This window comes from Arabidopsis lyrata (assembly GCF_000004255.2).
Source record: "Arabidopsis lyrata subsp. lyrata unplaced genomic scaffold ARALYscaffold_8, whole genome shotgun sequence".
Classification (NCBI taxonomy): domain Eukaryota; kingdom Viridiplantae; phylum Streptophyta; class Magnoliopsida; order Brassicales; family Brassicaceae; genus Arabidopsis; species Arabidopsis lyrata.
In genome coordinates this window covers 17264505-17288999 of record NW_003302548.1, presented here as the reverse complement: position 1 = coordinate 17288999, position 24495 = coordinate 17264505, and the positions used below count along the sequence as shown (strand labels likewise).

General features: G+C 36.0%; 5 protein-coding genes and 2 pseudogenes across 6 annotated transcripts; 3 read left to right on the top strand and 4 right to left on the bottom strand.

Annotated features, from left to right (window-relative positions):
- Nucleotides 1–53: 53 nt before the first annotated feature.
- LOC110225796 lies at nucleotides 54–1300 on the bottom strand. The gene is made up of 5 exons (XM_021015797.1): nucleotides 1148–1300; nucleotides 794–1058; nucleotides 609–705; nucleotides 401–525; nucleotides 54–307 (listed from the first exon to the last, which is right to left on the bottom strand). Exons 1-5 carry the CDS (start codon nucleotides 1286–1288, stop codon nucleotides 54–56), a joined length of 882 nt encoding a protein of 293 aa, XP_020871456.1. The 5' UTR covers nucleotides 1289–1300.
- Nucleotides 1301–6631: 5331 nt separating this feature from the next.
- On the bottom strand, nucleotides 6632–8537 carry LOC9300501 (protein transport protein SFT2). Its single transcript, XM_002864379.2, has 4 exons — nucleotides 8148–8537; nucleotides 7591–7849; nucleotides 7387–7491; nucleotides 6632–6933 (listed from the first exon to the last, which is right to left on the bottom strand). Exons 1-4 carry the CDS (start codon nucleotides 8363–8365, stop codon nucleotides 6823–6825), a joined length of 693 nt encoding a protein of 230 aa, XP_002864425.1. The 5' UTR covers nucleotides 8366–8537; the 3' UTR covers nucleotides 6632–6822.
- A 307-nt stretch (nucleotides 8538–8844) lies between these two features.
- Nucleotides 8845–11688, bottom strand: LOC9302197 (heat shock protein 90-2). Its single transcript, XM_021016260.1, is given in 4 exon segments — nucleotides 8845–10772; nucleotides 10775–10876; nucleotides 10987–11128; nucleotides 11440–11688. Coding segments are annotated over 4 exon segments (2097 nt in total). The 5' UTR covers nucleotides 11563–11688; the 3' UTR covers nucleotides 8845–9042.
- Nucleotides 11689–13787: 2099 nt separating this feature from the next.
- Nucleotides 13788–16587, top strand: LOC9300500 (heat shock protein 90-4). The gene is made up of 3 exons (XM_021015501.1): nucleotides 13788–14000; nucleotides 14288–14429; nucleotides 14549–16587. Exons 1-3 carry the CDS (start codon nucleotides 13878–13880, stop codon nucleotides 16381–16383), a joined length of 2100 nt encoding a protein of 699 aa, XP_020871160.1. The 5' UTR covers nucleotides 13788–13877; the 3' UTR covers nucleotides 16384–16587.
- Nucleotides 16588–16993: 406 nt separating this feature from the next.
- LOC110225658 lies at nucleotides 16994–18138 on the top strand (annotated as a pseudogene).
- A 1310-nt stretch (nucleotides 18139–19448) lies between these two features.
- On the top strand, nucleotides 19449–21190 carry LOC110225656 (annotated as a pseudogene).
- A 355-nt stretch (nucleotides 21191–21545) lies between these two features.
- Nucleotides 21546–23919, bottom strand: LOC9300498 (calcineurin B-like protein 2). Of its 2 annotated transcripts, none has more exons than XM_021015508.1 (10): nucleotides 23814–23919; nucleotides 23287–23354; nucleotides 23032–23195; nucleotides 22834–22916; nucleotides 22679–22738; nucleotides 22483–22591; nucleotides 22354–22406; nucleotides 22188–22268; nucleotides 21999–22111; nucleotides 21546–21862 (listed from the first exon to the last, which is right to left on the bottom strand). In XM_021015508.1, exons 3-10 carry the CDS (start codon nucleotides 23153–23155, stop codon nucleotides 21805–21807), a joined length of 681 nt encoding a protein of 226 aa, XP_020871167.1. In that variant the 5' UTR covers nucleotides 23156–23195; nucleotides 23287–23354; nucleotides 23814–23919; the 3' UTR covers nucleotides 21546–21804. The 2 variants fall into 2 exon arrangements, with proteins under 2 accessions (XP_020871167.1, XP_002864422.1); XM_002864376.2 differs by having other exon boundaries at nucleotides 23287–23343.
- Between the last annotated feature and the right edge of the window lie 576 nt (nucleotides 23920–24495).

Sequence of the window (24495 nt, the reverse complement as noted above, 5' to 3'; positions counted from 1 at the left end):
CTCCCAGTCTGAAAATAGGAACATTTAAAAGTTGGTTAGAATAAACTATGCAATCAAATTAGAATGTAAAAGAAAAAAAGAACTATTACATCAAACATCTCAGCGACTTCTTTGATGGTCTTCTTAGGAAACTGAAGATAGAAATCCCCTGTAGTCAGCTCGATCATTTCCTGCTTTGGTTTAGACTCAAGAAGAGTTAGAGCAAGCCCATCTTTTGGTAAACTTTCTTTGAAGGCAACAATCTCAGGGATGTCTGGATTGATCAAGATCTGAGATGTATTGAAAGCATTGGAGATACTCCTTACATCTAGAAAGCAAAACATAAAGAAAGTGTCAGCAGCTCAATTTTTAAAAGATTTAAAAAAACTATAAGTATGATATTAATACCAAAACAAAATACCTTTGTAAGTCTTGATCTTAGCATATCTCACCAAACATATGACCATCTCACCAGCAGAAGCTTCACAGGCAGAGAAAACTTGTTCTGCAAATGAACCCCATAGAGTACAGGGTAGCCTTTCATCCCTAAATATTGTAATAGCAATATTAGATTCAAAAATAAGACATATTTAATTTTAATGCAGACAGAACTAATGAATGAAACTTACGTATGATCCCTCAGTTCAAAATCAATCTTCTTAGTAGGTTTATTTTGCACGTCGATAGTCTCCATTTCACCAACATTCACGATTTGACCGACAACATCTTGAACCAAAAGAGAATATCAAAACGTCAATATATATTGCATAAAGGATTAGATAAAAATGAAAATATAGCTAATATGAAAATATACCAATCAAGTAGTTCTGGTTGAGACCAGCAGTTAAAACATCATTGAAAGGAGTCAATGACAGGTAATAAGAATCAGACAATGGGTCCATCCTCACAACTCTTGTTTGCGCCATGAAGCCCATTTTGTAACGATGATCAGTTGCTTTGAACTGACCAGTTGAATAAGTCAATCCAAAGTTTTCAATAGCCTTCCACTCTCCTGGAACCATGAGCTTCTCAAAACGGTTGAGATGCTCTCTCTTCACAGACGCATGGATCTTCTTGCCCTACCATAGAAATAGAAATATATTAGTATATCATTAGACAACTTATTTTAATATATTGAACTAATATAGACATGTCAAAGAATTCTTACTTTGACATCAGACAGAACCATGTCGAAAGTCTCACCAAACTTTGTGGTAAATGTCTTCCAGGTATGAAGGACACGGACCTGAACTCTCCAAGTGGTTTTGTATGGTTTGATGTCATCGAGGTAAGCAATTGCTTGAGCCATTTGTGATATCTAAATAAGAAGGATGCTAAGGTTAGAGGAATTTGAGTGATGGATTGGAAATGAGAATGACGTTGATATTTATAGCATTCTAGGATGCTAGGGTTTTTGGCTCCAATAATTTTAAAATCTAGGAGAATATCTTGGAGACAAAGCATAAAATCAAAGATACTATTAACAAAATATATTCGAATTTGGAATAGAATTGAATGATTGGCTATATTTAGATAAATGATGAATATTGTAGAGTTGGTTATGGTTAGGATTATATTTATGAGAGATAGTAATTACGATTTTTTTGGGATTAGGCAATATATGATCGAATTTGTAGTTATTATGAGAGATAATTACATTGAATTTGCAGTTATTATGATCGAATATGCTCATATTTAGATACCAAAAATGAACTAAATTTACAAAATAATTTGAACGGCTTAGATTGACTTATGTGGATGCTAAACCCGATTAAGAACTTGACTATGTGATTAAGAGTTAATTACTCCTAACCCACCCGAGTATTAACACGCGGATCTCTTAAAGTTTAATGAAACTTTATGACCAAAATGCCCTTGTCGATTTTGATTAACAAAGAACAAAATCCAAAATTGAAATTGAAATTGAGGCTAAATTTGACCATTTTTCAATTTGTACTTCCCTTTTAATAATAAGGGGATATTGATGTAATATGTTTCGTATTATGTAATTTTTGTTGTACGTTATAGACAACAGATATTCCTTCATTTTAAAGAGTTACATTAATGGTAACAAGTAACAAGTTTTGTGAAGTAATAAGTTTCTTTCTCATAAAAATACGAATATCTCTTGGGGTCTACCACCTTTGTATAAAATGTACATACTAAATCATTTGCATATACAGTACTAGTGTGTCTGAAACTGACCAAACCTGACTACTAGCTAGTGAGTAAGGTGTTCTCGCGCGCGGTGGTACAACGACCTCAACTTTAAGACCAAAAGATTTGCTAACGTTTCGAATTCCACGTTTGTACATATTTAATGTGAAGGCATTTCATCATTTGGACTCAGCTCCTACGTTTTTGTCCACCCTTTATTTATAATTTCTTTCTTTGGTTTATAACTATAAACTTATATTGTTTTGTTTTAATGGAGACGAACATGTGTGGGGAGAGTTAAATTAATATGGTCCATAAAGAGGAAAAATAAAAGGGAAAATAATAAGACCAAAAAACAAAAACCAACAAACAAGAAGGAAGTAAAGAGACAGCAAAAGATGCAAGAGAAAAGACAAGCACCCAACTGTATTTTCCAAACTTGTGAAAATTTATATTTCTTTCTCAAATCTTATGATTATCATTAAATGGTCCATATTGTTCTTTTGCCTATCGCATCTATCGTTATTTGAAATAGTGTCGACAATTAGTGACTAGTTATAACTAAGCAGTCCCAAATCATACATGGTCACTTGAGGCCAGGGGAAAAATGACATCTTTTCTAGTTATCATATATACTAACTAATTAGGTTTCTGAATCGAAAATAATTAAATCTCAAAACTTTATTTCACATGTATGCGATGAAGGGTGATGATTTTCATTATAATGAAGTGTATTGGTTTTTATTACTTTTAAGAAAGTTAATAGTGATGATAACAATTAAGATAAATTAAAAGATGTAGACTTGATTACGACAATGGAACAAGATCTGGATCTATATCACGTTTCGATTAGGTCAGAGATCTCACCACATGATGATATAGAGCAATATATAGAAAATATTAACTTAGCTCTATATTAACTTAGGTCAAATATTAGTTCAAAATCCAATAAAAAATTACGAATAAATGTTTTAAAAAAAACTTAGCTCTTTATTTTTCAGTTAGACTGAGTCTCTAAAACAAGAGATAATTATAATTCAAGATTGTGCCTAGAGAGCGAGGCTATATGAAGCAGTCCCTTAAATAATACTAGTAAGCATTCAGTATTACAATTTCCTAACCGTTTTGAAAATATAAAATGGTTTAGTTAAAATCATTTGGGGCCTCAAAAACCGGTAGTTACATTTTATTATGTATATGCATTTGGAATCTTGGCTTGAGTTATAAGCTCTATAGTGGATAAATCAGCACTATGATGGGCAATTTTGTACTTAGTTTTTTTCCTGTTAATTAAGTAATACAAGCATTTGTCTGTATCAAATTTATAATAAAAAAAACTGGTCCATTGTGGGGTATTTAGTAGCAGAAGCAGTCCAAGAATGTAGTGGCAGAAGTACAGAAGTGTGAAAAGAAGTGGGCATCGAGCAAAACTTTTTCTTTATTTGTTAATTTGTCGATCCAATGAATATAACATATATTATGGTTGATCATGATAATGCTACGTCTTATGAGTGGCCATGTTGAAAAAATTCGATTGGTTGTAACCACGCATACGACTACGAAGACACTGTCGTAAGAGAACCATTTATATACATGCTGATAATATGTTGGAAACCAACCAATCCATAAAAGAGGAAATTTAAATAATATATTCATCTTATTAAATTCTGAAAATTTCCAAAAATAGTGTTTTTATCTTTTTTTTTTACGAAACAACCATACTTTTTACAAAAAATCAAAAAATAAAAATTAGCGGGTTTTGAAACTAGATGATTCTCATAATATGTTTTTCTAATTACTAATATATATATATATATATATATATATATATATATATATATATATAGTTCGCTTTGTTGTGACATATTCAATATAGTCAATAGAAACATATTTTTTTTGGTAAATATCATCAAATAATAAAGTTTGTATATATTTTTTTTTTTTGAAAAAGAAAAGTTTGTATATATGAGATAAGTTTTTGTTGTGGTATAGATAGAGCATATATGGTTAAACTATATAATGAACAAGATGTGACACTTTCAATTAGTTGTCGCAATATGTGTATGCGAGGGTTCGAGTCGGGCTTGAATGATGCGAGCAATCTCTTCCAAGAACGAAGTTGCGGGGAAAGATTCAATGAATATAGACGTACTCGTACATACAATACTTTGAAAAGGCGAATAATTGGACTTCTACTTGAATGTCGACGATGAATCACATAGTACATATAATCAAAGCTCATACACGTTTCAAATTCAAAATCAAAATCCAATATATGTTTTTTTTTTTTTGGGGGGGGGGGGGGGGGGCGGGGCAAAATCCAATATATGTTATATATCATTTAGTTAAATATAACTACACCGACAAAGATTATGAGGCATGGAATGTTTCAAATATGAAAAAACTATTCCACACGCACATATAGGAATATCTATATAGGATGGTTTCTTTTGTCGAGGATATAGGATATTGATATATCGATATAGTTTACACATTATTACTAATTTGGGACATCTCCATATCAAGTGTGAACCCTATCATCTATAGTTTGTTGTGTATAATTGATTTAGGAAAGTGTTATTTACAAATACTGATATATATGCATGAATGTGTGTAAGTAGACATTTTGTGTTTGTAGGTATGTATGATGTGAAATGAGATGGGGCCAATGATAATGAGATATGGCTTTAAGAGGGAAATCATAATAGTGACCTTTTTTGTGATGACAACAACCACACGTGCTCTCATTCCTTCTACCAAAGGTTTGCCACTCGCCTTCGTTGCACCTTTCTACTCCAATTATTTCAGAACCAAATCAAAATTTATCATTCCTTTTACCAAATGAGAGAACATAGGAAGTGAAATGAACAATATATGTTAAGATAAAACGCATGATTATTTCAGTTGATACTCGATTTTCATGAAAATTCCCCTGTCTTAACTTTTAAACTAAGCTGACCAGATAGTTTTCTTTAACTTTGTTACTTTTAGGGCTTTTAAGTATTAACAATAAAAAGAAACACACCATTTTACTTTCTTGGTCAATATGTTTTGGAAATATACAGTATTGAGTTTATATATGTATTCACCTTTCACTATTTTTCTTCGTCCTTTAATCCTTTCCGCAATCTTGTTAATTAGATTTTCAGCTTTTATTTTTCCTTTCCGCTTCATGTTGTCTATTTTTCTTTCTTCTTTTTACGATATATCATGCTATTTTTTTCTATCCTAGTTATTTTAATAGTTCTTATTAAGTTATTGCGTGACCATGAAAAATTCTCACCGTGGAGAACCATCCTTAAAAAACTGCCTTTCTGTTATTTTTTTACTTTTTTCATATGGCTTTTCACAGAATAGAAATAGACATAAAAATAAAATAAACTGTTGATTTTATAGAAAGACTAGAAATAACACAACACTAACTTGATGTGTCTTTAAACTAACATTGCTTAGTGGAGAAGTTGGGCAATTGCAATCAATTAACCTTTTTAATACATATTTAATTTAATGAGATTAATGGGCCTTTGCTGTTTATGGATCATAATATAAAATGGATGATATTATGTGTGATGAAAGGTGTATATTAAAGGGTCAAATATTCTTCCGTATTTCCAGGACTTGGGTTTCTCGCTCACATTAATTAAACTCTAAAGTCTAAAACATAAAAGAAAGCATATTGTAATACATCAATAATCGTTACATCAGTTGCCTAAATTTATATAAATTCTGAATGATAAAATTGATAAGTCTAATTTTTTTCCAAAATTTGAATACAATACATGCATTGGTATGTAGATACTTTGGAAAGTTCAACTTAGCTAACACTAAATTATACATTGGGTGAGTAATCATATAGTAATGTTTAAATATTAGCTGAACAATAATAATTTGTTAAGAAAATAGGAAGGTGCCAAATCAAAAGAAAAAGGAAAAATATAACTATTTACTATTGAAAAGAAATCATATGTTAATCAATAGGCTCTCTTGTCTTAACCCAACATATAGCCTTTGCTTTAACTAAAGATTAAAGAGTTTCACTTGCACTAATGCCAAGTTCATGGTATTATATTTCTCCACTAACGGTCAAAATTTAACGCAAAAGCAGTGGGGTTTCCCTTAATTAATTTGGATTAGTATTTTTAAACTAAGGCCTAATCTTGCATTATTGGTGATCTTATCTTGTATCAAAAAGCCAGTCTCTAATATTGACGATCTTTTTGACTGATGGGGCCCATTTTAAGGCCCAACGTATTCAATAACGGACCTTTTGGGCCCAGATAAGAAAGATTAGATTTACCATTTGTTTACACTTTGCAGTAAGAGATGTATATGCCACTGTAGTAATTAGTAAACTCAGTGAAAACATTTCAATCTACATGTAGTATCTTTCTTAATTCTGATGCAATAATTCACAGCAAGACACTGAAGCTAAGTCTTAACCCTAGAGAAAGTATCCACCAAGCAACTCTTCAAATTCCACACCTCATCAAGTGGCTGGTGATTTGAACCAATTTGGTTGAAAGAATCAAAATACAAAAGTCATAACAAAACTGTCTTTGAGCCTTTGCACCAAAATATCTTACCAGATTTTTCATTTAATCAATGTTAAAGATCTTTCATCCTTCTTTATACACAAGAGAATCAAGTCATTTTTCTGATTTTCTATCGATAGATCGAGGCGAAAGCTCATCTCCCAAACATTCTGAAGACAGAGGAGGTAAGAGTAGAACTGAGGAACTTCATTCCCGATGATCCACCAGGGAAGTAGGATATACAGTAGTAAGCCAGTGCAACAACCTATGGATTCACAGAGAACAAATACAAGAGTTTTTCTTATGAGATTACTATACTTACAGAATGTGCAGATATGTGAGTAATCTTTAAACCAACATGAAGGATATGTTTTAGTGAGTTCTAAACGTATATATTTTGGTGCAGTCCAGGTCGATAAAGGGTGAGCAATAATAAATCAAAGCTGTTTCTCTCGCAAGTAAGTAAATTTACTTAAAAAATTAGCTTGTAAATAAAGATATAAAACAAGCCACAAAAAACAACCAGAGAGATATGGCACTTACAGTTTCTTCACACTAACCCTACCAGTATTTAAAAACAGCAGTAAGAAAAGTCTAAATGTTTGTTACTTTAACCTACTATGTTTCTCATTTAAGGGGAAAAGAAATTTTTTTGACATATGAGAAACAGAGGATATATGAAGCGGTAAGAGTCGAGAAGGACAATGAAATTTAGTACCTGTAATGCAGAGAAAATCACAGAGAGAATGTAGCTATGGAGCACCATCGAGACATATATGGTGCCAACCATGGTGGCTATGAAACCTAAAGTTAGTGGAAGCCTCTGGAGAAGCCAGCAAACAACATATTAAAATTTAAAAGAGAAAATGTAATGATATACATCAGATATAAGAATCTGCACAACACAAGGTCTTGTTATTACCTCTGCTGATGACATGTGAGCGAGTTGATTTTGCGGGCCTCGAAGAGCGAAGAAAGATCCGATGATAAATCCACATCCAAGTGTAAAACAAATTGCAAACTTCTGTGGCATAAGCACCATGACTGGAAGAAACATGGTGAAGGCAATGAAGATGAAGAATACACCACTTGCTAGAAGTAAACCGAAATACATCAAAGCTTTTCCTGAAGGCATACTACTTGTTGCAGACTGCAGGTTATCTCTAACTCCTTTCGAAACACTGTTAACAAATTCAGATTCGAGTACAACAAGTTTCAGAATCAAAAAGTTAGTAACAATTCTAATCATTGAGAGAAGAACACTAATCAAAACCATTCACTAACAATAGCTTCAAACCCTGAGAATATGTAAATCTGATCAACGAATCTGGCAAAGCTTAAACTCTTTGGCAAATCACAATTTCTCAGATTCCAGATTTGTTAATTCCTTAATACCAACCAAAAACACATAATTGCTCAGATATGTTCACAATCCATCGTTAGAACCCTAGAATTAAGAGAAAGAGATGGATCGCTTACACATTAAAGGTTCCGGAGACAGTGTCGTTGGCAGATCTAACGGCGGATTCGATATCGAAGCCTAAAGTTCCGGGATCTTCTTCAAAATCTCTCGAAGCTGCGTAGGAATTCCAATCAGCTAGCAGAGACGTTCCTCCTGTTTGCAGCGGTTGCTGCTGCTGATCTCCGCTGCTACTAGTGCCGCTCATCGAAAACCAACCTTTCGCCATTTTCTCCATTTTGTTGTGAATTTTTGGAACTGGGAATTTCAACTAGCTGAATATCGGCGATCGGTGGTTTACGTCGGAGCTAAGAAAATCGGTTAGTCGATTTGAGGAAGAAGGTTCTGTGAAGGAATCCTCGTCTTAAACGGCAGTGTTTTGAGTCTTTTTTTTTTTTTTTTAATGCGTTTTCACTATTTGAATTTTCAAGGTAAAAAGTTAGAAAAATGAAACAATCCTTATAACAAAATTGTTAAACAAATTACGTATCCAGTTTCTAATCAAAGTAAAACAACACTTTTGTTGGAAAAAGTTACGCTGTTCATTCAAACAGTCTCAAGATTTCGATTGTAAAAATAATATGTAAAGGAGGTTATATGGAGTATGGTCTGAACTCTGAAAGATATGTGTTGACTGAGATGCTTAGCAATATGTGTTAGAACACTTTGGAGCAGCTTCACGTTATTCTAATTAGCAAAAATATGATCGTAACTAGCTTGACAAAAAACAGTTTCTATTCTCTTGAGCATAATAGAATTTTTGTCAAAACACCGAGTTCAGAGAAAAATCTTCGACAATAAAACCATAGAAGTAAAATTCCCGAAGATATCACCAAAATAATAGTTTCAACGAAAAGATAAAAAGAAAAAAAAGTCTTGACACCGCTAATAATTTAATCGACTTTGTGTGATAATTTAGTCGACTTCCTCCATCTTGCTACCTTCAGCATCAGCATCTTCTTCGAGGGGAGGCATCTCAGCATCAGCTTCCACTGCATCATCGTCATCAATGCTCAATCCAAGCTTCAACATCCTGTGAATCCTGCTTCCGAAAGTGTTGGGCTCATCGAGGCTGAAACCAGAAGTGAGAAGGGCGGTCTCAAAGAGGAGAAGCACAAGGTCCTTCACAGACTTGTCATTCTTGTCTGCTTCGGCTCTCTTTCTCAGCTCATCCATGATCGAGTTCTCAGGGTTAATCTCCATTGTCTTCTTGCTCGACATGTAACCACCCATGCTGCTGTCTCTCAGGGCTTGAGCTTTCATGATCCTCTCCATGTTTGCAGTCCAGCCATACTCGCCTGTTACAAGACAGCAAGGGGAATCCACCACACGGTCAGAAACGATAACCTTCTCAACTTTGTCTCCCAAAACATCCTTGATCACTTTGCAGAGTCCCTCAAACTTCTCCTTGAGCTCTTCTTTCTTCTTCTTCTCGTCTTCAGTCTCTTCCAGCTTCAGACCTTCCTTGGTTGCAGAGACAAGCTTCTTTCCCTCAAATTCCTTCAGCTGACCGATAGCATACTCATCAATGGCGTCAACCATGTAGAGGACTTCAATCCCCTTCTTCTTGAGCCTCTCAAGGAATGGAGAGTTCTCAACAGCCTTCTTGCTCTCACCAGTGATGTAGAAGATATCGTTCTGACCTTCCTTCATCCTTGTCACGTAATCCTTGAGACTAGTCAACTCATCACCGCTCTTGGTTGAGTGGTATCGGAGCAGCTCAGCGATTTTGGTTCTGTTTTGAGAGTCCTCATGGATACCGAGCTTCAGATTCTTCGAGAAAGCCTCGTAGAACTTGTTGTAGTCCTCCTTGTTCTCGGCAATCTCAAAGAAGAGCTCAAGGCACTTCTTCACCAGGTTCTTGCGGATGACCTTGAGGATCTTGTTCTGCTGCAATGTTTCTCTTGAGATATTGAGAGGAAGATCTTCAGAGTCAACAATACCCTTGACAAATCCAAGGTACTCAGGAATGATGTCTTCACAGTTGTCCATGATGAAGACACGACGGACATATAGCTTGATGTTGTTGGGCTTCTTCTTAGTGTCAAAGAGATCAAAAGGAGCTCTCTTGGGAACAAAGAGGATAGCTTTGAATTCAAGCTGCCCCTCAACAGAGAAATGCTTCACAGCCAAATGCTCCTCCCAATCATTGCTGAGACTCTTGTAGAAAGCAGCGTACTCTTCTTTGTTGATTTCCTCTGGCTTCCTCATCCAAATCGGTTTCTGCTTGTTCACCAAATCCCACTCATGAGAAACCTCCTTAATCTTCTTCTTTTTCTTCTCCTCCTTTTCTTTCTCCTCATCTACTTCCTCAACCTTGCCTTCCTCATCCTTCTTTTCTTCCTCCTCTTCATCATCAGAGATCTCCTTCTCAATGGTCTTCTCAATCCAGAGAGAGATTGGGTAGCTGATGAACTCAGAGTGCTTCTTAACCAAATCCTTAAGCCTTCGCTCCTCAAGGTACTCCAACTGGTCTTCCTTGAGGTAAAGGACCATTTTGGTTCCTCTACCAAGAGCCTCCCCAGAGGTGTCTCTGGTCACAGTGAAAGACCCACCGGCCTGAGACTCCCACACATACTGCTCATCGTCATTGTGCTTGGTAGTAACAACAACCTTGTCAGCAACCAAGTAAGCAGAGTAGAACCAACACCAAAGTGACCAATCATGCTAACATCAGCTCCAGCAGCCAATGCCTCCATGAATTCCTTGGTACCAGATCTCGCAATAGTTCCAAGGTTGTTGACCAAATCTGAACAATACAACAAAAACGTATTATTAGCCAACACACACCAAACACATAGATGCAAAAATAATCAACAAAACCAATACAAATTGCTTTAACTGAAATCAATTACGTACCAGCCTTAGTCATCCCAATCCCACTATCGATAATGGTCAAGGTGTTGTTAGTCTTGTCGGGAATGATGTGAATGAAGAGCTCAGGCTGACCATCGAGCTTGCTCTTGTCTGTTAAGGACTCGAACCTAATCTTGTCCAAAGCCTATTTCACCAGAATAAAATTCAAAATCGTAAATAACCAATACACAGAACATATATACAAATAAACTATAAGCAATCCAAAACTTGGTAATCTAATAAGAGACTGCTTAATCCTTGGTATCAACACTTAACCTAATCAACAGATTTGCACACAAAAAGTTTCAGATCGATACCGGTTCGATTAACAACCAAAATTCTCAAATCGGAAAGAACGCTAAACCCTAATCAAACCTAAATCTACAGATCGATGAGCCAAATCAATCAAACAACTATATAATAAGACATAGAGAGAGAGGGAGATAGAGATCGTACATCAGAAGAGTTACTGATGAGTTCACGAAGGAAGATCTCCTTGTTAGAGTAAAAGGTATTGATGATGAGGGAGAGCAACTGGTTGATCTCAGCTTGGAAAGCAAAGGTTTCTGCGTCCGCCATTATCGGTGATCGGAAAAAATCTAAGAGCTAGGGTTTATGAATCAAATCAAGAGAAAAAAAAAAAGCAAAATTTTCTTGAGAGAGCAGAGAAGTATTGATGCGAGATTTAGGAGGAGAAGTAAATTATATATATAGTGGTGTGGGGAACCTCCATAAGGGTTTCTAGATCCTTCGTTTTCCTTTAATTTTTTGTGAACTACTTACAAGGTTTTCTAGATCCTTCTCCAAGTAGGATTTGATTATATGCTAATTTGCTAATCTTAAACATTTGTCCACATAATCTGCGTCAATTAAATGGAAAATAACAAAATTCAAAATTTTAATTATGAGTAATTTTGATTTCCTTTTTTTTGGGGAACAGGTGTAATTTACTTTTTTTTTTTGGAACAGGTTTTAGTTGTTTCTTTTTCTTTTTGTTAATTTTGTAATTTACTGTTTTTTTGTTGATGATAATTTACTATTAAAAAAAAACAATATTATCAGATTACGACTTTTGTTATTTATTCCTGTTTTCAAATTACCAGATTGGTATGTGTATCTCTTAAAAAAATCAAGTAAAATATCAACAACAGAATCCCTTATATTAAAATCTGTAAAAAATTAAACTTGTATGGGTGGAGAAAAAAATTAAAAAATTGTATCCAAATAATAACAAGAAGAAAACACATATTTCTAAAAAAAGTGGGGCATGTGTGGAGAAAAAATTGTTTATAGTTTTTTTTTTTAAAACTTCAAAATTGATGTAAGTTACTTGTATTTATATATGCAAATATATTATTTATGTTTTTGTTCTAAAATTCATAAAAAATATTTAGTTAGAAATTTCAAATATCTCGCCTTTCAGTTGAAACCAATTAATATCATCGACTTCAAAAACTAACCTAAAACTAGGACAGACTTTAAAAAATCCAAAGCAATTAATATCATCGACTTCAAAAACTAACCCAAAAGGCCAAAACTAGGACCGACTTTAAAAATCCAAACATATAGTTTATTTTTTACAAATAAACTATACTACATATGTCAAACAAATCAAATTTACCAACAAGCAAACATTAAATTTCTAAATCTTCTTTAAACCTCTAATTCTAAAATCTTATATTCGTACGTGACAACTAATAAAAGTTCGATTGGTAAAAAAATTCAGGAGATAAAGTGAGATTTGCATTAGAAAATAAATTCTAGGAGAATATGTTTTTTCCAATGTTTTCACGTCCGACCTGAACCGTCCAGTTCGACCGGTTAACCCACGACCCAGACACTTTCCCGGTTTGGGTTTAGTGCTAATATCCGCCATTTTAAAAACCGAAAAAACCCACAAAAACCCGCCATTAACCCGCGATCCAGTGAACCGGTTGAACCGATTGGGTATGGGTTTTAAAAATATCATTTGATTTTGGAATAAAATATAGAATTTTAGACTCTATTCAGTCATTTTTATAATTTTTTTTAGATTTCAGACTCATTTGTTGTTTTAGATTTTAATGAAACTTCACATTGCCGTCTAAGAAGAATGAATGGAATGGTGAGAGAAATAACCGATATTAGTTTTTTGAATTTTGCGATGTTTTATTAGTTTATTTCTGTCATTCGCGATCTCATACTATTTTAATATTTGTTACGGTTTTAGACTTTTAAGTTGAATTTAAAAATTTAATTTGAATCACTTTATTATTATTGTTAGACTTAATATTTTGTAATATATTAAGAATATTTTTTATTTTTATATTTATAAAAACTAAATAATCTCTATAAATATTAAATATATTTAATAAAATTTTAATCAATTGACCTGTAGTCGAACCCGGTTGACCCAACGACCCGGTGACCCAGAAGGTAGTCCGGATCACTGTCCGGATCGGGTTCAAAAACACTGGTTTTTTCCTTAACCATAAAATTTTCTCATAAATCTTTTAGAAGAATAATTCTTACATGTTAGCCGTATTTTTTTATATATATTTCTTTATTGAATTTTTTAGTACACAAAATAAAAAGGCCTGCATAATGTATATAAATTTTGTATATGGAAAACATTGCTTTTTATTGGTTAGTTTAGCAAATAGAAAATACTAACTAAAAAAAAAGTAAATTGCACCGGTTCCAAAAAAGAAAAGGAGAGTAAAAAATTATGACAATTTTATATTTGATACAATTTCCATTATATTATGACGTCGGTATCCACATCCTCTATATATACGCACTTCTCCTCCTTAATCCGCAGCATCAACGCTTCTCTGCTTCTCTTAAGAATTGCTTTTTGCTCTCAAATTCGATTTATAAACCCTAATTCTTAGATTTTTTTCCGATCAGCGATAATGGCGGACGCCGAGACTTTTGCTTTCCAAGCTGAGATCAACCAGTTGCTCTCCCTCATCATCAATACCTTTTACTCCAACAAGGAGATCTTCCTTCGTGAACTCATCAGTAACTCTTCCGATGTACGATCTCTCGCTCTCTATCTCTCTATGTTTTTTCTCTTAGCTTAATGAGTTTGTGTTTCTTCTTCGATTGATTTGGCGGATCTACATGTAGATTTGTGTTTGATTAGGGTTTAGTGTTCTTTTCGATTTGAGAATTTCGTTTGTTAATTGAAGTAGCGTACCTGTTTATGTTCAAATCTGTTGATTAAGTTTAGTGTTGAACTGTTGATACCAAGGATTCAAGTATTTGTATATGTTCTGTGTATTGGTTGCTTATGATTGAGATTTTAATTTTTGTGAAACAGGCTTTGGACAAGATTAGGTTCGAGTCCTTGACCGACAAGAGCAAGCTCGATGGTCAGCCTGAGCTCTTCATTCATATCATTCCTGACAAGACTAACAACACCTTGACCATTATTGATAGTGGTATTGGGATGACTAAAGCTGGTACGTAATTGATTTCAGTTAAAGCAATTTGTATTGGTTTTGTTGATTTTATCCTAAAGCAATTTGTTGCATCTCTGTGTTTGTTTTGTTGACTAATGCGTATTTGTTCTGTTTTACAGATTTGGTAAACAACCTTGGAACAATTGCAAGATCTGGTACCAAGGAATTCATGGAGGCGTTGGCTGCTGGAGCTGATGTTAGCATGATTGGACAGTTCGGTGTTGGTTTCTACTCTGCTTACTTGGTTGCTGACAAGGTTGTTGTTACTACCAAGCACAACGATGATGAGCAGTACGTGTGGGAGTCTCAGGCCGGTGGATCTTTCACTGTGACCAGAGACACCTCTGGGGAGGCTCTTGGTAGAGGAACCAAGATGGTTCTTTACCTCAAGGAAGACCAGTTGGAGTACCTTGAGGAGCGAAGGCTTAAGGATTTGGTTAAGAAGCACTCTGAGTTCATCAGCTACCCAATTTCTCTCTGGATTGAGAAGACCATTGAGAAGGAGATCTCTGATGATGAAGAGGAGGAAGAAAAGAAGGATGAGGAAGGCAAGGTTGAGGAAGTAGATGAGGAGAAAGAAAAGGAGGAGAAGAAAAAGAAGAAGATTAAGGAGGTTTCTCATGAGTGGGATTTGGTGAACAAGCAGAAACCGATTTGGATGAGGAAGCCAGAGGAAATCAACAAAGAAGAGTACGCTGCTTTCTACAAGAGTCTCAGCAATGATTGGGAGGAGCATTTGGCTGTGAAGCATTTCTCTGTTGAGGGGCAGCTTGAATTCAAAGCTATCCTCTTTGTTCCCAAGAGAGCTCCTTTCGATCTCTTTGACACTAAGAAGAAGCCCAACAACATCAAGCTCTATGTCCGTCGTGTCTTCATCATGGACAACTGTGAAGACATCATCCCTGATTACCTTGGGTTTGTCAAGGGTATTGTTGACTCTGAAGATCTTCCTCTCAACATCTCAAGAGAAACGTTGCAGCAAAACAAGATCCTCAAGGTAATCCGCAAGAACCTTGTAAAGAAGTGCCTTGAGCTCTTCTTTGAGATTGCTGAGAACAAGGAGGACTACAACAAGTTCTACGAGGCTTTCTCTAAGAACCTGAAGCTCGGTATCCATGAGGACTCTCAAAACCGAACAAAAATCGCTGAGTTGCTCCGTTACCACTCAACCAAGAGCGGTGATGAATTGACAAGTCTCAAGGACTACGTGACAAGGATGAAGGAAGGTCAGAACGATATCTTCTACATCACTGGTGAGAGCAAAAAGGCTGTGGAGAACTCTCCCTTCCTAGAGAAGCTCAAGAAGAAGGGTTACGAAGTCCTCTACATGGTTGACGCTATTGATGAGTATGCTATTGGGCAGCTCAAGGAATTCGAGGGAAAGAAGCTTGTCTCTGCAACCAAGGAAGGTCTTAAACTGGAAGAGACTGAAGATGAGAAGAAGAAGAAAGAAGAGCTCAAGGAGAAGTTTGAGGGACTCTGCAAAGTGATCAAGGACGTTCTGGGAGACAAGGTTGAGAAGGTTATCGTCTCTGACCGTGTTGTGGACTCACCATGCTGTCTTGTTACGGGCGAATATGGCTGGACCGCAAACATGGAGAGGATCATGAAAGCTCAAGCTTTGAGGGATAGCAACACGGGTAGTTACATGTCAAGCAAGAAGACTATGGAGATTAACCCAGAGAACTCCATCATGGACGAGCTGAGAAAGAGAGCCGACGCGGACAAGAACGATAAGTCTGTGAAGGATCTTGTGCTTCTTCTCTTTGAGACCGCTCTTCTCACTTCTGGTTTCAGCCTCGATGAGCCCAACACTTTTGGAAGCAGAATCCATAGGATGTTGAAGCTTGGATTGAGCATTGACGATGATGATGCCGTTGAAGCCGATGCGGAGATGCCTCCACTTGAAGATGATGCTGATGCTGAAGGTAGCAAGATGGAGGAAGTCGACTGAATATTGCACAAAGTCGACTAAAATATTAGCGGTGTTAAGACTTTTGTGTTTTTTTTTTTGTCTTCTTTATCTTTTCGTTTACTTTTCTTCTGTAGTTTCTTATCTTCAAGGCTGAAGCTTTTTATCTGAGCTCGGTGTTATGAAAAAGATTCTATTATGCGAAAGGAACTCTGTTTCTAGCAAATCCAAGCTGATTTTTTGTCAGGTCATGTAACTTAGTTATGATTATATTTTGCTAATCAGAATAACGCGAAGCAGCTCCAAAGTTATAAGTTTACAACATATTGCTAATCGTCGCACACAAAACAGTTACATAATGTAGAACAGTTTCTTGGCACATGGATTAGTAAAACCAGGAAACAAAACTGTAGTGAAAGGAAAGTTGTAAGTGAATGACCCCAGAAAACGACTTACGGGAAAGAAACTTTGCCATAAAGACCATAATTGAGTTGGAGATAGGATACTTGGTGGGCAAGTCACTTCCTCTGTATTAATGCAGGATTTCAGGTGGAGAACAGAACACCATCGATACTTCAATTAGGGTTTAGTTTTTTTCTATTCTTAATTCTCTTGCTTTCCGATAAGTGAATTATTCATGTAATCCATCTCTCTGCTTCTCAACCAGCCCTCGAAGCTATGCTTTCGGAAACCTGTATTTGTAAGATCATCTCCTCTTCTCTCTAATAATGACTTCTCAACTTCCTTGATGCAAACCCCTCCTTGTTTCATCGTCTGCGCTGAACCTTGTGGAGGGGATCTCGGAAAACTTGTCATTAGTAATGCTACTGATTATAAAATCACTGACTTGGAAAAGAAGGTGCCTCTAGAGTTGGTGGATAGTGATCCAATGGTAACGGTCGGTTCATCCCATGGTTGGATAGCTACTTTGAAGGACGACGGCATATTGCGTCTCCAAGATGATCTAAACCCGGTTGCATCGGATACAAATCCGAAACGCATTTCGCTGCCTCCTCTTGTAACTCTACCTCATTGCCAAACCCAAATTGTGACCAACGTGGCCATGTCCTCGTCTTCTCCAGAGGATGAAGACTGTGTTATGGCTGTTAAGTTCTTGGGACCTCAACTCAGCTTTTGCAGGCCCGCTCAACGTAAACCCGACCTGCTTCTTCTCCTCCCCTGTCATGTTTTCAAAGAAACATGACATGTTTCGCATACCTGGATCTGGAGGCCACCTCATCGGATCATGGGATCTCCACAAACATAGCAAGAGCCCCAAGTTGCATAAATGTCGGTTTCTAAACTTTCCCAAGCTGACAAAGAGCAAAAGAGACCTTCTGGATTCGTGCTACACAAGCGAACACTTGGTGGAGTCAAGAACCACCAATGAAACTTTCTTGGTTAAGCAGTACAAGAAAACTGTAAAGATCATCAACGGTATTGCTAGAATGAAAACCGAGTGTTTAATGGTGTTTAAGCTATATGAGGAAGGATCCGCTTTTTTCACTGATGACATCGGAGATCTCGTCATTTTCCTCTCAAAGTCTGAACCATTTTGTGTCCCTGCTAGCTCTTTTCCCGGCATGTCCCCTAACATAGTCAAAATCTTGGATGTCAACGACTCAGCATTTGTCCGTCTAGATTGGCGCACAACCATTATTAGTACAATTTATCGAGACGAACTCAGGGCCCCTTACTATATCCCACCTCAAAAAATTAGACTAGTAGCTGGGAATTGAGTTTGAGTTTAGCGTCTGTCTTTTCTTTTAAACCATTCAATCATCAAATCTCTTTTTTCTGATCTCAAGCTCTTTTCTTTGTTATGTTCAACTCCGAGCTCAGTCTCTGTTCTATGACCCTCTAGAGGAGAACCTTGTGTAGTGTTCCTTGGACGCTTCGATGATCTGTGGCATAATACCAGTGTCAAGAAAATGTGACAGAGACCAATAGAAGGATCAACTATTGAGCCTAAGCATATTGCAAAAACTCACTCTCGTATTACTATGACGCTTTTGCTTATGACATCATTGATATAACCTGCACACAACATGTATATATATAAAGAACAGAACAAACCAATGCACTTTCAATTGTGCAGAAGTGGGTGATGAGTAGGCATGAACATTTGTAGGACTTTAAACCTTTTCATCAAAAACCTATTGAAGACTTCCCAATATTTCAACAAAATTTATCACCATATATAGCAACCAAAACATTTTAAAGAGAGAAAACAATCTAAATGTTTGGCTTGTTAAAGGTGTCAACCAAATAAGCATGCTTTTGCCCCTAAGAAGTGGCAAGAATCTTCAGCGTTATACAACAAGCTCTTACTTCAATTTCATAACGCAGAGAAAGCCACACAATGCCTAACAAAAATTTATAAGATAGTTATTTATAAGATTTGCAAAAAATTATTTACTAAAACATCTTAGAAACCAGAGGAACAGTATTTTTGTTCTTTCGATTTTTTATTTCTTAATCAGGTGAAAAATAACATAACATTTTAGTCATGGTAATGTTAAGAGAAAAAAAGACAAAAAGAATTCTCCCTTTATTCAGCTCATTTGCTCTCCAATGGCATCAGAACTTGAAGTCGGGTTCTGCAACCATCGCCCACGCAAACTTCGCCAAAAGAGACTCGTTGAATATATAGAAAATAAACATTTTCTTCAGTTAACAATAAGGAAAGGAACAGCTTTGTTTCTTTTTTTTCAGAGAAACATCTTGACAGTTTGAATCTAAGAAGCTCTTACCTTTTCGATTGGTACTTCATGACATTTGAACCAGGCAACAGTGATCCTAGAAGCCATGTAACTATCATCTTAGATTTGCCCAGCACCACTGTTTTCACGTCATCTTTTTCATGCACAAGTTTCTCCATCTTCTTGATCTTAACGTTATGTTGAGCAATCATCCTCTCCCAGCTACGATAAAACATTCACAAGACGTAAATGTTAAAGATGAAATAGATATCTAGACAAGTCTTTTTCATAAGTAAGAGTAAGGGTTATGTTAATCTTTCGGATCTAAGTTTCTCATCGAGCTGTTGAGGACCCTCCTATGGATTTGTTTTTAAAGAAACAAACGAAAGGCATATAATGAATCCACAAGAAAATCAGAGAACTTGAAAAACTTATCAAAAGCTTTTTTCAAAGGATATTTGTAACTTGAGTTGTTTTATTTTCGCAGCAAATGTTTTGACTGGAGCATCATGGATTCATGGAACTTTGAAACAGTACGCTGATGATTAGGCAACCTGAAAGAGTGAGTGTGGACCAGTATTTCATAAATCTTATCTGAACTACAAATTGCCAGGAGAATGAACAATCTTTTTACCCCCTTGATTGCTTTCTGATAAACATCGCCACTTCTCGTTTGTTAACTCAACAGGCAGAAACTCACACACACATCAAAACAAAACATAGTTGTCAAAAATGTTAAGGAACAATGATAATATATAAATACTTGTAATTGGGACCTCTATTGGTAGGAAATGGAAAAGGGAAGTCGGAAGTTAATGAGAATTAATGAATTATTATGGGAAATAAAAATATCCATAAAACCACTAATATTAATGTGGAGATGAAACTTGGTGGGCAAGTCACTTCCTTCTGTATGGAGGATTTTTGGTGAGAGGAGATCACCAATTCTTCAATTAGGTTTTTTTTTTTCCTTCCTGTTCTTAGTTGTGCTTTTCGCTAAACAAAATTATTCATGTCTCTGCTTCTCAACCATCCCTCGAAGCTCTGCTTTAGGAAACCCTTGTTGGTAAGATCATCTCCTCTTCTCTCTAATGGCGTCTCATCTTCCTTGCCGCAAAATCCACTTTCTGTCATCATGTACGTTGATCCTTGTGGAGATGATCTTGGAAAACTCGTGATTAGAAGGGCCGGTGACATCACTCCTCTTGAAAAGAAGATGCCTCTTAAGGAAATGGGAATGATTGGATCATCCAATGGATGGCTAGCTTCTCAAGGACGGCTTTATGGGTCTCCGAGACATTGATCTAAACCCGGTTTCATCAGATACCGAGCCGAAACACGTTTCTCTGCCTCCTCTTGAAACTCTGCACCATTGCCAAACCCAAATTGTCACCAACGTGGCTATGTCCTCGTCTTCTCCAGAGGATGAGGACTGTGTTGTAGCTGTCAAGTTCTTGGGACCTCAAATAAGCTTTTGCAGACCGGCTCAACGTAACTCTGAGTGGATCAACATCAGAGTTGCAAACCCCTGCTTCTTCTCCTCCCCTGTCATGTTTTCCAAGAAAGATTACATGTTTCGACTACCTGGATCTGGAGGCCACCTCATCGGATCATGGGATCTCAACACACAAACTTCCAGACCCAAGTTTCAGAGATTGCAGTTCCGAAGGATTCCCAAGCTTACCAAGGCCAACAAAGAGCTTCTTGATTCGTGTTGCAAGAGCGAACACTTGGTGGAGTCAAGGACCACCAAAGAAACTTTCATGGTTAAGCAGTACAAGAAGACTGCAGAGATCATCAATGGTACTGCCAGAATGAAAACAGTAGCTTTAATGGTGTTCAAGATAGACGAAGAAGGAAACGCTTTTTACACTCAAGACATTGGAGATATCTGCATTTTCCTCATAAAGTATGAAACTTTCTGCGTCTCTTCTAGCTCTTTTCCCGACTTGTTTCCTAACCACGTCCAAATCTTGGATTCCGAAGAAACCGCAATTGTCAATCTTGCTGATCAAAATTGGAACTTTTAGAGTCAGGCTCCTTACTAGAAGTTTGGAATTGAGTTTTGAGTCAGGAGTCTGTCCTTTCTTTTGAACTTTTTCAAACATCAAATCTATATTTATGATCTCAAGCTCTTTTCTTTGCTATGTACAACCTAGCAAAGGAGCCACTGATAAACCTAGTGTAGTGTTCCTTTGACTCTGCAATGATCTATGGCATAATACTAGAGTCAAGAAACTGTGACAGAGACCAGTAGAAATTTTTACCGGATTCAAATTCCAGATTAACGGCAGATACGGCGTAGAGAGCACTGGAGGTCGCACAAGAGGCTAAGGCAGTTAGAAAGAGCACGAAAACGAGCACCGAGCTGATCGCAACACAACTCAATTTTGACTAGTTTTGCTTACAATCTATATAAGTCACATATGAAATGACTAGTTTTGCTTGCAATCTATAAATCCATTAAATCAAAAGCAAACTCAAATAACCAAAACACAGAGATTGAAGCAAATCTTTTTACGTGGACTAATAAACCGAAAAACTTTACATACCATAAGATCAAGATGCAAAAGTTGTATCTACAGATAGGCCGAGCGAAATCAAAAGGACAAAACCCAAAACTACAAAAGAATTTTACTTCACAAAAAAAGCTCAATAAAAAAAATGAGTTCAGAGATTTAGAAATGTAACAAATCAAAAACCATAACGAAAGAACAACCTTCAACAATACAATGATGTCTTGCTGCATGTTTTTGTTTTTTCAGGTATCTTCAACCTGAGAATGGAACACAAAGCTTGGAAACGTAGTCGTGATATCCCTGCAAGCACGCACACAACAAGATCACGACCTTTATTACATATCATCGAGAATAAGAAGAATTAGAAACCAAAGAAGCAATTATGTGATTTATAGATTCAATCCCGGTTACATATATAGAAAGATTTGGAACTCACTTGAGATACTGAAGAGTCATGTTCTTCAGAAGGCTGGGATGTCTAAGAACAAGGCTTCTCCACTCTTCCTTATCGATCTTTCCATCGTGTTTTGTGTCTGCTTCCTCAAACGTCTGAACAATCAAAACTCGGGAAATTACTTTCAAAGAAAATATTGGGGAGAAGGATAGGAAAAAGCAACTAACTTACCTTATCGATTATGTTCTCTATGACAGTATCCTTCAAATTCATTCCAGATTCAGCAAGCGTAGCGACAACCATTTGTTTCACCTGGACAAATAATTGACGAAAATGTCTCTGAGGATGAGTTGTACAGGGTTATTTATGAAGCGATTTGAAGATATGGAAGATTTACCTCTTGCCGTTCGATGAACCCTTGCTGTTTAAGATCATATAGCTGAAATGAAACTGCAAGAAAAAAACAGTATACCCGAGACCTTAACCCAACCTTGTTATTGAGATATAACTTAATAGGGACACCTACAGTGGATTTTGTCATCTATAGGCGCATTTGGGTGAAATACGGAGAGAGCACGGGCAAACTCCTCAAACCCGAGTATTCCATTGTGTTTTGTATCAAACAAATCGAAAACCTAGAAACCAAATCACATATATCAGCATTTCTTCTAAACTTGATCTTGACAAAAATGGGACTTATAATGTGAAGAAAGAAATATTACCCGATCTGCAAACAAGCTCTCTTTTTTATTCGTCTTAAACAAAGCCAACTGAAACTCTTCCTGATGCAAACAAGAGATGAGTAAATTAGACAGATTATGAGATCCCTCAAGCTGTTTACCTAATGAAGAAGATCATACAAGCTAGCTAGCTTTACCTTGTTTATAAGCCCATCATCAATCACGGCACTGCTGATTTTCTTAAACAGCTCATAAAGAGCTTCTATTTCACTCACACTAACTGCACCAAAAAAACAAATTCAATCATCAATAGTATTCAGAAGAAACATTTATCATTCCTCTAATGGTAGTCCTTAAGAATAAAACAAGATTGGAGAATATGATGATAGGCATACAAACAGTGTCTCTTGCAAGCAATTCAGGATCTCCAAGACCACCGGATTGTTTATACAAATCAAGATCAAAACACCCTAAAACCGAGGTGCATAAATGCTTGAAACCGTCAACGCACTGCGACATGATATAACGATCTTAAGCAGCAAATCAAAACTCTCCATGCCTGCAAATCAAACAGTGAGAATTTTTTGTCACAAGTCAAAAAACACCTCTCTATAGAAGAAGCATATCAACACTGTAATAAAAAAAACTACCTTTCAACCATTTCCTAGTTTTGTTTTCTGAAAAAGGATGAGACTTTGCGAGATTATCTGTAACACAACTTGCAAAATTCAGATAGGATCAGACAAAGATTAGTAATCTATATAGTCAGTCAATAAAGGCAACACATTGCTTAGAAACTGAAGTCATTGTCATGATTCAGATGATTACTTGTGTCCACATAATATGGAAGATAAGAAAATTAAGACTAAACCAAATTTTTATTCTTAATATGGAAACGAATGGTCTCTCAAACACAAAAATTTAATAATCAATCAATCGGAGACAAAGCCAATATTGGGGAATTACGAGTTTAATACATTAATGAACTCACAATGGAAGGATTTGGTAGTTAAGCTAACATATAGATTATTACAGGTTTTAGAGAAACAAGACCGATCTAGATCCCCAAAAATCGTCCGAATGAATTCGTGAATCTCAGATTCAACATAGATAGAAGAATCTTAGTATATAAGTGAACTCAAAATTTGCAGATGGATTTGCGAATGGGAAAATTTACCGATTACGTTGATTTCTCAAGTCGGCTCTGGTGGTTTGAAGAAGAAGCTCAGCGACAAAGGTGGAGACGAGTTTTTGAGGAGAGAGTTGGAAGAAGAAAAAAATGAAAACCTGAAAAATCTTTTTAAAATATCTCAACAAAACAAAACAATATTTATTATTAATTTGGTTCTTTAATAAAGGGAATCTTGCAAAATGTACCACTTTTGAAAAGTAGCTTTCAAAATCTACCACCATTGAAAAGAGTTTTCAAAATCTCATTGCCACATGCAAATTGTGGACGAAATTGCCTTTGATGGTGACAGACTGTTGTGTGAGATAAAAGGGACAGACTGGTGTGTCAGATAAAGGGACAAGTTGCAATAAATGTTGTACGTTTACAATTGCATATAATTTTATTTAAATAATATATTATATGGGGACAAGTTCAGATCGAATGAGTAATATAATTAGATCGGAGACAAATTCAAATAGAATGGATAATAGAATTAGATCGATGACAAGTTCAGATCGAATGGGTAATAGAATTAGATCGGGGATAAGTTCATATCGAATGAGTAATAGAATGAGTAATAGTACTCGGGGACAACTGGACCATTTTGTTATTTTACAATAGAAGGAAAAAAAATTCAATAATACGGGCAGGTGAAGACAACAATGCTCAACTAATCGGGGACAAGTTC

Coding starts and splice junctions, on each gene's coding strand:
- LOC9300498 (XM_021015508.1), bottom strand. CDS start 23,155: ATGTCGCAGTGCGTTGACGGTTTCAAGCATTTATGCACCTCGGTTTTA. Junction 22,917..23,031: donor GCTTGCAAGAGACACTGTTT/GTATGCCTATCA, acceptor TTTTTGGTGCAG/TTAGTGTGAGTGAAATAGAA. Junction 22,112..22,187: donor TAGAGAACATAATCGATAAG/GTAAGTTAGTTG, acceptor TTGATTGTTCAG/ACGTTTGAGGAAGCAGACAC.
- LOC9300500 (XM_021015501.1), top strand. CDS start 13,878: ATGGCGGACGCCGAGACTTTTGCTTTCCAAGCTGAGATCAACCAGTTG. Junction 14,001..14,287: donor TCATCAGTAACTCTTCCGAT/GTACGATCTCTC, acceptor TTTGTGAAACAG/GCTTTGGACAAGATTAGGTT. Junction 14,430..14,548: donor TATTGGGATGACTAAAGCTG/GTACGTAATTGA, acceptor TCTGTTTTACAG/ATTTGGTAAACAACCTTGGA.
- LOC9300501 (XM_002864379.2), bottom strand. CDS start 8,365: ATGGAGAAAATGGCGAAAGGTTGGTTTTCGATGAGCGGCACTAGTAGC. Junction 7,492..7,590: donor CTCACATGTCATCAGCAGAG/GTAATAACAAGA, acceptor TGGCTTCTCCAG/AGGCTTCCACTAACTTTAGG. Junction 6,934..7,386: donor TGATTTTCTCTGCATTACAG/GTACTAAATTTC, acceptor GTGAATCCATAG/GTTGTTGCACTGGCTTACTA.
- LOC110225796 (XM_021015797.1), bottom strand. CDS start 1,288: ATGGCTCAAGCAATTGCTTACCTCGATGACATCAAACCATACAAAACC. Junction 706..793: donor CAACCAGAACTACTTGATTG/GTATATTTTCAT, acceptor TTTTGGTTCAAG/ATGTTGTCGGTCAAATCGTG. Junction 526..608: donor TTTGAACTGAGGGATCATAC/GTAAGTTTCATT, acceptor TACAATATTTAG/GGATGAAAGGCTACCCTGTA.